This window comes from Coloeus monedula (assembly GCF_965178545.1).
Source record: "Coloeus monedula genome assembly, chromosome: 5".
Classification (NCBI taxonomy): Eukaryota; Metazoa; Chordata; class Aves; order Passeriformes; family Corvidae; genus Coloeus; species Coloeus monedula.
The window spans coordinates 62,740,869-62,752,897 of NC_138785.1; the positions used below are offsets into that span (position 1 = coordinate 62,740,869).

The following is a 12,029-nucleotide window of genomic DNA, read 5'->3' on the forward strand; positions in this document are numbered from 1 at the left end:
CCTACATCCTGCAGGATACACACCAAAGGCAGGCTGGGAAATTAATGCCTTTCTTGAAAATGTGTTTTGGCCCACACAGGGAAATATCTTTATTTGTGGACAGGTACCTATGGTCTTAAAACTGGATATTGGCTAACTAGAAAGAAAATCTTTTCCCTGTCATCCCAAAAAGTCTAAAACCCAGTATATTATTGGGAAATTTCATAACTGCTTTCCTGTTCCCTGTAGATGTGGATCTGCAAAGATATTTAAACTAGAAAAACTTGTTCACATTTAAAAATGTGGCTGAACAAGACAGACATTGTTTAGGATGCACCTTGAACAGACAATAGGCCACTTCAAAGAGACACCTATTTCACTTGTCTGAACCTGGCTTTAATTTTAGTGTTAATCAGTTGGTTTAGTCACATTTTCTTAAATGACTGCACATCATTTGAAGTCTTCATTTATTTACTTCATGTCTTCACTTATTTTGCTTCATCAAATCCCAGGATAAACCTGAGATCTCAAGACAATGAATGTCAACATCCTATAGCACCCAGTACAATATTTCACTTGCCTTCTGCACACCGGTATTTCACATGTCACTCATGCTGTATGTGCACCTGAACCCATTAGGTTTGATTATAAATTGCTGGTTGATAGAAAATTATATTCACAGCCATTTACTGAGTGTAATTACTCAGCAGGAACCATCAACCTGAATCAATTATCCAAACTCTAAGAATATTTCCCTTAAGATTCTTGGAAAAGGTGGGAGTAAATGTCATGAGTGTCAGTGGTAAAAGAAGATATACGGGCTACATGGGGATACTTCCCCCAACATTTTATTTTTTACATTCAGCTGTAATAAAGCGTAACTTTTAGTTTGAAAATCATTAATTTAAATTTAAATGGAGTTAAAATACAGTTATTTGAATAATTACTTGGTAGTCTACTGAGCTATCAAAACACATACGCCATGGTGTATTAGGAAAACAGACCTGACATTATGACTCTTTCCATCAAAGCATTCAGTTCCAAGAGAACATGTTTGGGGTCAAAGACTGACTGAGTTAAATAGTGCTTAGACACAGAACAACTCCTACCCCACAGGCTGTACACAAGGTTTTTCAGAGATATCTGAAATAAATGGGAATTAGATGACAAAGTATTTTTCAAGTTATAGCCCAAGTCATGCAGAAAAGCCACTGCTGGCAGAGCCAGAGCCTGAATACGCTACAGGCACGTCTGCATGGATGAGCAGGCAATTGCACCCTGTTCTCGTTGGTGATTTCATTACCCAGCTCTTGGCAGAGTTTATCAGCATGTGCTGTGTTACAGGCTGATGGGACCATTCAATTTCTGCACGCCTGAACAGTGTGGGTGCAAATTAGCTCTAATCGAGAAGTAAATTGGCTCTGATAAGCAGTGCAGTGTGTGGTGAGCTTGTAAAGCCACTAGACAGGAAGGGCCTTGAATCTGTTTCTCAAAGAGGGAAGGCATATATGTTTTTCTAGAGGTGCAACAAGCCTGTATCCCTTTAAATTAATATATTTAAAAATAATTTATTTAGTTTAAGCTCCTTTAGTACTCAGTGAGGAGAGACTTGTATCTCCCAAGATTGATCTGTGACACATATATTAGATAACTTAGACCAGAAGAAATTAATCTATGTTAGTGACTCTATTTATCCTGTAGAGAGAATCTGAACTAATCTTTCAGTTGTCTACAGTTAGCTGGCATAAAATCCATCCCACATTTGAGAGTTCAGATAATTTCTAAATGTCATTTCCACAGGCACAGGAGTTCTGTGGTCTGACCACTCTCTCTGTGTCAGGTAATCAAGGGTATCTCATGCAGCACCAAGCGTCACTTGTGCGGCAGCTGCATTTGGGTGTATGTCCATAGCCATGGGGGCAGGAGGCCAAGAACAAGCAAGCCATAGCTGTAAACATTATCAAGGAAGTGTCAAAGACTCATGACATCCACTCTTGGCTAGTGGTTCGATGGAGTTACTTCTTGGACCCAGGTCTCCCAAAACACACACCTGCTGTAACTCAGACAGCGGGGAGGGTTGTGTCTCATTTAAGGCTGCTCTGCACACATCGGTTCTCTACACAAACTCCAGATCAAGGGGAAATGATCTGAGTTTACAGACTAATTTTCACTTTGGAGTCTTGTGACTCAGCTTTGATGTGGCTGAGTGATGAGTGTTGTCTCTGCTTCAGCAGCTCCATAAGTCTGCCCTGGTCTGCCCCAAGCTTCCTCTGACACAGAGCAAGAGTGTGCCTTCCTTGTTTACTCAGAAATGATTAGAAAATTCATACACTTTACAGTGATTCCTGTTTTCCTGAAAAGACTTCTGAGATCACTCTGTGCAGAGGCCAAATGAAAGAAAAGCCCACTATCAACTCTCCCATGCTTTCTGCTCCTCTGCTACATGTAAAAAAGAATTTTTAATAAACAAACCAAAAAGGACATTAGCTATATACAGCTGTCTTTTGGGACAGTTTCAGTTGGCTATGTAATTACTTAGTTTAATTAATAAGATGCCCACAGCTGGGATTCTTTTGAATCCATCCTGTTTTCTAAAGTGTTTAACTCTCCTTCCTCCATTTCCACTCCTTTTTTTTCTCATCCTGCATTTTTTACCTTCACTGCTGTTTTCTGCCTATTTTTCATAGGCAGTACACAGGCAATGTGTACAATCTTCCATACTGCTCCATTGTTAGCGTGGTCCCTGGCATAATTTTTCCCAGGCTAAAATCACTCTTTGAAGCAATTCCCTTCATGCATCAGGGGTTATCACAGACCAAAGGCTGCCCAACAGGCAGCTGGAATCCAACAACTCTGGTTTGCAGGTTAGAGATTAGCCATAAGGGTGTGAGGCAGTCTGTGCCACTCACTCAGCTCGCAGGCACTGATCCTTATCTTCAGGAGCAAATGGAACTGATGTCTAAAAGACAGGAATTGCATTTCCATGCAGTGCTCTATTTGCTGCCTGTCATGAGAGCCCTCCCAGGTACCACCGGGGAATAGGAAGTGGATGAATAAATTGTCAGATGTTCAGGTTACCAGGTAACTTAATCTTAAGGAGGATTAACAATTACTTCTGCTATATGTTGCTATGAAATTAGAGCACATCTTTTCAAATCGGGGAATTTCATAGGATTTGGGCAGACCTGACTGCTCCTTAAGATTTACACTGAGCAAACCTACTATTTTCTTCTTTATGGATGGAAGTGTAAATTAAGCAAATTGTCTGAACTTCTGATAAACTTACAGGCTCACTTTTGCTAACATTTTAAAAAAGAAAGCAAATCTAGGAATTTTCAGTCCTTTATGATAACTTTTCTGGCTACTTTGTTTTGAAAAGTAAAAATACTCTTCTTTTAACTTTATTCAGTTAAAAAATAACTTGATCAGGATCCTTTGCTCACTTCTTCCTTCATTATTTCACCTTTTCACTGAAAAGTATAGTTGAATGAAATCTTGGCAGAAGAGAACTAGTAAGCAGAATAAAAGAGATGTAAGAGAAAGCGTGACGCTCATTTACAATTGTAAAGTACTGCCAGCTTCTTCCATTTTTACAAAAAGTAGAACACAGCAAGGACCAATTTATAAGAGAAACCTTAAAACATGCAGGCAGAAAATTATTAAGTGACTGCGTATCAAAGTCCATTCTTATTCCCGACAGAGGAAACCAGACGACAAGCCAAGCTGCTTATTGTCCCAGAAATCATGCTCTGTTACCAGTATTTCCACAATCATTGTCTGCAGCTGATGTTAAAATGATGTCAGAAAAATAATGGGTGAATTTTTCAAAGTGGAGTATGAGATGCACATGCATACAGCCCATTTTTTTTGAAAAGATGTGTGTGCACTGCAGGACCTACATTTTACTGCCAAAAACTTGCCCTGTTTTTGTAGTATGTCCACGTTACTGAAGTGCATGAGCTGCCATAAAGCTCAGACAGGGGTTTTATAAATGATGAGGTTTTGCATGGCTTTGGGGAAGTGACTCTTTTTCCAGGTAAAGCATGAGAAATTGTGGGTGCTGTGAACATTTTTCCTCAGTGCCAAGCCGAGGGAAGAGTCCTTTTGGGGCTGCTGGGTGAGCTGATGTAGAAAATGAGCTGGCATGACCAACATTGTTAATTTCTGCCTGTCAACCACCTACTTACTACTGAACACTTATTATTTAGGACAGAGATGTAAACCAAAACAGACCCCTTTCATGAGGGTTATACCAAGGTGTAAAGTCCAAGCTGCCCAGCAGCTTTCTGGTTACATTTTGTATCACACTCAGTGTGAGTCCTTTCGAATCCTCACAGTCCAAATCCTTCTGTTCTTTCTAGAACATGTTTCTCTGCATAAAAACACTTAAAAATGTGAGCAACACAGGGATATAGTCTGTACTTATTCCACAGTAAGCAAATCTTATTGCCACAGTTAGACTCCAAAGTCCCATTAAGTTTTCCTTTATACCTTTTGACTGGAAATAAAGGAGATGGGTGGGGATCTGGTTCACAGAGCTCCAGATTGCCACAAATTTTACAAATTATTTGGGCTAAGCATTTCATCTTTATTTTGTGTGGAACCAAGCCTTGAAGCCAGTTTCAATAATAGCTGCTAACTACGTCCATTTCCTTAGGAAGCAATTTCTGAACCATTTGGTGAAACAGTGCTTAGTTATCACTCAAACTAATTAGTTGTGTTCAGGGACAGGCAGTGGTGGTGTGGGAATAGTTAAAGAGTCACCACCTTGTGAAAGAAATTGTGTTCACCACTTGTGATTTATTCTTCTGGGCCTGTTTTGGTTATGTTTGCATACAAATTTGGATGCATCATTACCACAATGAATAAAAATTGAAATTGGAAACAAACAGTGGGAAAGAGTAGTGGGTACAAAACTGACACCTTGCCTGCCCTCAGTGCTGAGATATCTTACTCCATCCTTGGCTATCTCAGCGACTTGCTCCCATCTTGGCTGGGCATGCTGGGTGTCCCCAGCTCTGACAGGATCCCTGCAAGGCATTGCTACTGTTGGGATCTTCTTACTTTATGGAGTCCCTCTACAGAATTGTACCACCCTGAGAAAATTATTTGGATGAAAGTTTTTCAACATTATAATATTCAGCTATTTTAGTTATATGGCATAACTTTCACGTTTGTATTTTCTCTGACCAGGATATAACAAAATAGTGCCTATCTCTGTCCCTTTCTGGCTTCTTTTAAGTCCTTCAGAAAATGTCATTGCTAGATCTTTTCTATTGAGAATGAAAAGTTTCTAGTGCTGTGTTATTTGCCAACTCATTCTAAAAATATGGGATTTGGACATTAGGACATTCACTGCGTTTTTAAAATCTCCTCGTGACTTCTCTTTCTGTGGTCTCATAGACAAAACACGACATGCTCAGACACATGTAGATGAAACAGTTCCTTCCTGAGAACAGTCATTCCTCATGACAGATCAGTCTCTTGATTCAAATGTGTTCAGAATTAGCCTTATAGCAAGGCCATCTGCACAAGCCATCAGCATTACTTCTGTGTAGATGCTAAATCATACAACTGAGAAGGTTTTTTGACTATTTAGCAAACTGTCCTCCAGGATTCATGAATTTCAAAAAGCCAGCATAGACATGCCTCATCTCTTCTGATCTCAGACTCCCTCCCTTGTGAAAAATAACTGGGATAAATATTCCACAGATTTATCTACTCCTCAGGACTTATCCCAAGGGATGTAAAAGTTGTCATTAATAGGCTTTTTTTCCTACAATAAAACTACAGTTTCTAAAGTTCATTTTATTAAGCTCTTCTTTCCTCCAAACCAAAAGCAAAGCATCCATTTTCTCCAGCAAAGTGTTTGAAATATCAAGAGACCAAGGTAAAATGCTAAATATAGAAAAGGCAAAACAAATCCACTGCCCACTCAGACTGTTCTGTTTCCTCCACACCTAGGACACTTGATTTGCAATATTGGCGAACTCACTTGCAGATTTTCCATAGTCAAAAGAGTTTCCTTTATGATGTGGTAAGTGTGAGAGTCTCAGAGGAGGGGCAGCTCTGCCTGGCTTGAGGTCTCTTTTGCCAGTAGAAGGTCTCTTTTCTCCTCTCAATGGCTGCTGAGAGCAGGCTCACCCTTTGAAACTCCTTGTATTTCTGAGGCTTCAGTTTCACCCTGAGAGCCTGGCAAGGCCCACTGAGGAGTGCATCAGCTGCACAAAGGTGTTACCATGCACTGAGCAAAGAGATGAGTGACAGGCAGTGTAACAGCCTCTGCATGGTTGTCAAACACAGCAACTATGTTTTGCAAAGCCTGATGCCATTGCTCTGTACTGATATAGCAGTTTTGGACCTAGAATTTTTCCCTCTCCTCTGAATTCCCTTCCACTGACCTATATCAGATTCAAGATCCAGCATCAGAAATCAATGCTGCAGGAAAGCTACTGTAATATCTGAGTATTGAGAAAATGAGAACCTTAAAAAGCAATTCATGGCTCACACAGGCTCTTCCTCTTTACCAGAAATACTGACAAAGCCAAGACTTGACTGGAGGTTCCGTTACTGTTCTTGCTGCATTCCTGTAGTGGCTGGTACAGCCTCCTTCTTCCTCGCTGCTGGAGAGGAGTCTGTGCAGTGCTCAGTGTCACACACTAGCAATACTGCACGGATCGATGGCAAGGGAAGGAAAACTCTTTGTTGGTTCAGCAGAAGCACTCAGCATAATTGCCTCTGAGACTACTTATGGATTTGCACAGAACTGTCCTGGAATAAATGTAACAGAAACTGTTCAAACTCATTTTCATCCTCTTTTCCCTGCAGGTTTTTTTTGTTCCATATGACTGTCCACTAGAGCCACTTGTTCACTTTTTCATTCATAGCTGGCCATTTTATTATTTATTCTTAGCCAATAGTATTCAGCATAGGAACATCTGAACCTGCTTCAGATCCACCACAAAGTCTCTGTCAAGCCATTCATTCTCCCTGGGCCTTTATCAAGTTATCACAGCCTGTAGCTGCATCAGCTTAAAGGCAAGATAAGTCATTCACTGGAAAGCAGCTTCCTACAAGTGATTTATTGCACTAGAGTCATTTTTGAACAGAATGGCCCAGACTGCATTTATTTTGCCATGATTACAGGAAACATGTCAAGGTACTCACATTTTTTAAAAGCTGATAACATCTGACAGAAAAGTGCTCCGGGTTTGACACCAAAGAATCAAGAATGCACCAAAAAGAGAGAAATTTCACTTCTGTAACTGTCTAATATTTTAACTGAAGAGACTGTGCACACACATTTCTTTGTGTCTTGACCTGAGTCTGCAGTTTTGAGCTAGAGAGAAATACAAACTAATTGCCTTATTTTATTTTTTCTGAAACTGCAGTGGTTTGGGAGGAGGCCTTATTCTTAGCAAATCTGCAATTTTGACAGTTATGTTGAATCTGCAACTTCTCATTCTTTGTCATTGGACTTATCCTACTAAGCAGCCTAAAGACAAACTTCAATATTCTTCTTCATCTACAGAACAAAGCTGAGCTGTAAGCAATTCCCTGGTGCCCCCAAGTTTGCTACTGGGTTTCATTAAATGTTTGTGATTTTCGTTCTGGCCTGCCATAGTTGTAGCAGTCTTTTTCAGTTCAAGATTTTATTTTCCATCCTAGCTTTTAGCCAGTTTTTTCTCTTTTTTTTTTGTATTTTTATATATTCAGTAATGCATACATGCATAATTACACATGCAGTATAATTACATTTTTCTTGATTATACACACCACCTTCTTTTCTAATAATCACAGAGACCAGACTGTAATTCCCTGTTTCATTCAGGCCTGTGAGACACAGAGCAGTACTTAGAGACACAAAGTTCTCAGCTTCCATCATTTTAGACAGCAGCTGCCTTGACAGCTGATGAGAGAAGCTGAGACACAGAAAAGTGCTGCAATTTGTCCACAGAGGTGGTAACAGAATAAAAATCTTCTGATTCTTAGTCCAATTCCCCAGCTCCAAGAGACCATTGGTAAGCAGGTTTTTGTATGCCCACAGTAACTAAACCCCTAGAGTGAAATACTTCATGTAATTTTAATAACTTAATAAAGTTATTGATAAATTATTAAATAGTTAAATACCAGTTAATTTTTTACCTCCTCATCAGGTTAATAACCTATTGCTTACTTCGATAGTTTGAAATATGGGTAGTGAATCTAGATACAGAAACAGAAAATGTCTGAAAAGGGATTTCAATGAAGCACTGCTAAAACAATGTATTTCTTTAGCACTTCCAAATCCCCATATTCTGTTTCAATAGTAGACCTGGGGAGTAGGAACAGTATAAAAGAAAATAATGGAAATAAATCACCATTATTAACCACCTCTGTAGAGAGTGAAAAAATTGAGCCTGGCCAGAGGTATCTTTTGAACTCAGCATGGGTTTTATTTCTCTCCTTTTTACACTGTCCTCCTTACATGCATGCTGCCTTTGTGCCAGTTTGAGTGGTTCTCAGAAAAAAAAAAAAAAAAAAAAAAAATTGGTGTTTTCTTGCTTCATGTTGTTATTGAGAGAATTCTTGTTTTCCTTTTAAATTGAGCAGTGCAGTAAATGCCTTCTTTTTCAGCTTTCTACAAACAAAGGAAATACACAGTTTCAGGGAGAAAGCACCTGCATGTCTTAGACCAATGCAATGATTCCTCAGATCTCTATAGAGCCAAAATTTGTCTCACTCCACTATTTAGCAGTTTGCAAGGTTTGCCACCCACACTTTGCAACATGAGTTTCCAAGCACTGTAGTCTTTTCTTTCAATGCCTACAAACACATTAGTCTTGTACCAGTAGCTCAGATCCTGAGATGTTTCAAGTCTCAAGTCGAGCTCTGCTGCTCTCCTGGTAGTCTCTTGGATCTTTTTTGAAGGTCTTGTTAAAAAACCCAAACCAACGAGCAAACAAAAAACACCCCAAACCAACAAAAAAACTAAGTCATCAAATTTGCTGTCTTCCACGGTGCCAAGACAGTTTGAAGAATAAGTTACACTCTCCATTCGGCTGTGCAAAAATTATAATTTTCTTAGAGTCCTTGGGTGAAAATCCATTGTCTTGATGTTTTGCCAACATTAATTTAAGCAACAGGTTCTAAAGCTCTTTCACTGATGGTTTAACTGGAGATGATGGACAAGTTTGTCATAAGGAAAGGAATCTTCCTAAGCGCGTTTGTTGTGGACATTAGTGAAGATAATTCATAGGCTTTTCAGCTGGGGACTCGTATTTTCTCTGCTATCCTCTAATAAATCCTACACTGACCTCTAGACTCAATGGTAACCATTGGATTTCTGATGCAATTGAAAAAATTCACCATTAGGGTAAATGCTCTTAGAAATTTGTTCCTCTAATTTGTTGTTTTCATTCTGTCTTACAGCTTTTCATTTAATGTGTCTGCCCTTTTAAACTTAAGTTTTTGTACAGTGTTCCCATATTTTTTGCTTTAATAGCCTCCTCTAGTCCTCTGTTTAATTAAAGTATTTTCATGTCCATTCACATTCTCTTCTGAGTGTTCACTATGGTGTCTCCATATTCTTTACGCCACCTGGAAGTATTTAAGGATTTGAAATTGATCATTTAAATTTGATTTTTTCATCCTTTTCCATTAATGATTATTTTCTAGGTATTCTATATTACTTTCAAAGCTGGGGTTTTTTTGGAGTATAGCATATATACCTTTTATAATCACTGTACCAAAGAGCTCTTCCATCGTGTCTCTGGTGCCAAGTCTTGGTGCCATTTTCAGGAATACTCTTTCCCATTATGAGAAAAGAAGCAGTCAGAGAAAAGTTCCTTCAAAATAGTAGCTGTCCATGCTTCAAAAAAAAATGGTCCCTACCATGTAGCTTCCCTGTGAGTCTTTCCATCTCTCCTGAAAGTATTTACACAGTGTTTGGAGGAAAACACTGAATATGACATGGATCACAGTAAAATCACAGACTGCTACCACTGTTGAGCAGAAATGCTGAGAAGCTCTACGATAACACAGTTGGTGAGGACTGCAGATGCTTCTAGGGCTGTTGCTGTTCTCTAGAAAGTGATGTCAAAAAAAGATAATGTTGCAGTCTTTAAACATAGGATTTTGTTGCCATTGTTGCTTGAAACCACTTATGAGGCTTTGATAACATATGAAGTAATAACAAGAGGAGTACTGAATATGCTTTCATCTCATGGTTTTTTTCTCTTTTACTGATGAAGGTCACTGATAACTTTGTAGGACAACAGAGGGGAGCAGCTGTTGTGTGCCCAGTCAACAGCTTTCATCAGCCTCCATCTACCTGGAGGTTTTACCAAGCTACAGCCTGAGCAGAGGTGCTAAAGCCAGGGACAGCACTCTCCTCTGCTGGCTGTTTATGGTAGTCTTGAAGTGGAGCAGGATTTGTCCAAGACCTAACTTCACATATTTAGGAGGAAGCAATCATCAGTGTTTAGAGGAAATGGCAGCTATAAAGCTCAAGCAGTTAATACAGGTGCAATGCTGCAGGAATCTGTTTTATACCCAGGTGTACGTGGCCATCCACAGGGCAGGCAGCAGCTGTCCTTCTGCTACAGCTACCTGCACATGACAGCTCTATCAATGTTTTTAACCTCTGGCAGATTAAGAAGACAGCAGGATCAAAGTGGACAGACTTCCAGCATTGACAGCAGAGCATCCCTTCAGAGCCATGAGAAACTCCAAGACGGGAGGAACAACAATTTGCTGGGACACGGCTGCACCAGAGGCTGCAGCAGTTAGTGAGCCACGGCCCCACACGCTTCCTCAGCGGCAGCGGGAGGGGAGGTCCTCTCTGCACCCCCCCTCTTCTGCACCCCTTGGGTCCTGGGACACCTGACCCCTCCAAAAGCCGGATCCCCGACCAAGGACAAACCCACACAGCACACTGGCTGAGATTTTCCACATACAACTCTGCTCTTGAATCTGCCACTGGAAAAATGACCATCAGCAACAAAATACAGTTTTTTAAGTAAGTGTGACTTTTGTTTTCAAAATCCTGGAAGAAAACTTGAAACAATTCATTAGGCAGCCTCTCAAAGATTGCCACATTCCTGGATATTTGCAAGAGACAACGTTATATTGGGGCCAGCTTTATCTTGAAGGCTTTACATTACCCCAAATCCCTCCGTTAATTAAAATAGTCCAGTTTGGAATTTTGTGAAACTGCTGTACACGGCTGTTTCTAAGCACCTGCTGTTGAGTTTATAACAGATGTACATGATGTAAATACATGAATGTAGTGTCAAATGGGCCAAACACTGAATAATTTCATTTAAATACCTGAAACTCATTGAAAATGTTGCAGTGTGAGTGTATTCACATTGTTCTTTAACATCCTGTGTTCTGCTTTGTAGTAAAAGATGTGACCCTGGCCAAGTCAAAGTTTTGCTAGTGACTTTAGTGGATGCAAGATCAAACACATTAGTTATGTATGCTAACCATGGTAAAGAAAGATTTTTTATTTGTACCAATAGGCTGACTGAGCCAGAGTTAGTAAGGAGAGCTAAAAACATTAAGAATTTGCTCAGATCCATAGCTAGCTGTTATAAAATGTGAAGAAGTTACATGTGTCTCTATTTTCACGGATCTATTCTGGATGAAACAATCTTGAATAGAAAGAAACATACTTTAGTCAAAATATTGCTGACATGAAATCCTTTTATTTTAAACAGCACCCAAAATTCCAAACATTTGTGGCATTTTGCAACTTGTACATCCACATTTTGATAATAAATGCATGTTTATTCTCTCCTATTGTGCTTCTATTTTGAAGGGTTACCACTTGTAAGCAAATTTCATTTCAGCCTTTTAAAAAAAAGTAAGGTTTTTGGAAGTAAAAAACATTTGAAATAATCTATTTTTACTGCATTGTTCCCATTCTATCTTTTACAAAGTTCTTTGTAATTGAATATATTTTAAAATTTTGTTTCATGTTATATTTTGGTCACAATTTTTTGCAAATACAGATTTTTATCGCTCCACAAAATGGTGTTCCTATCAACAACAAGCAGTTTACAAAT

At 39.3% G+C, this 12,029-nt stretch overlaps 1 protein-coding gene across 2 annotated transcripts in view; it reads left to right on the forward strand.

The window, feature by feature from the left end:
- STK32B (serine/threonine kinase 32B) overlaps positions 1-10,749 on the forward strand; it is a gene marked incomplete at both ends in the record, with an annotated part of 159,344 nt that extends 148,595 nt beyond the window's left edge. For both annotated transcript variants that reach the window (XM_082281902.1, XM_082281903.1), the window contains one exon: positions 10,611-10,749. In XM_082281902.1, coding sequence (XP_082138028.1) covers positions 10,611-10,749 — 139 coding nt within the window. The remainder of the gene's footprint in view (positions 1-10,610) is intronic.
- Between the last annotated feature and the right edge of the window lie 1,280 nt (positions 10,750-12,029).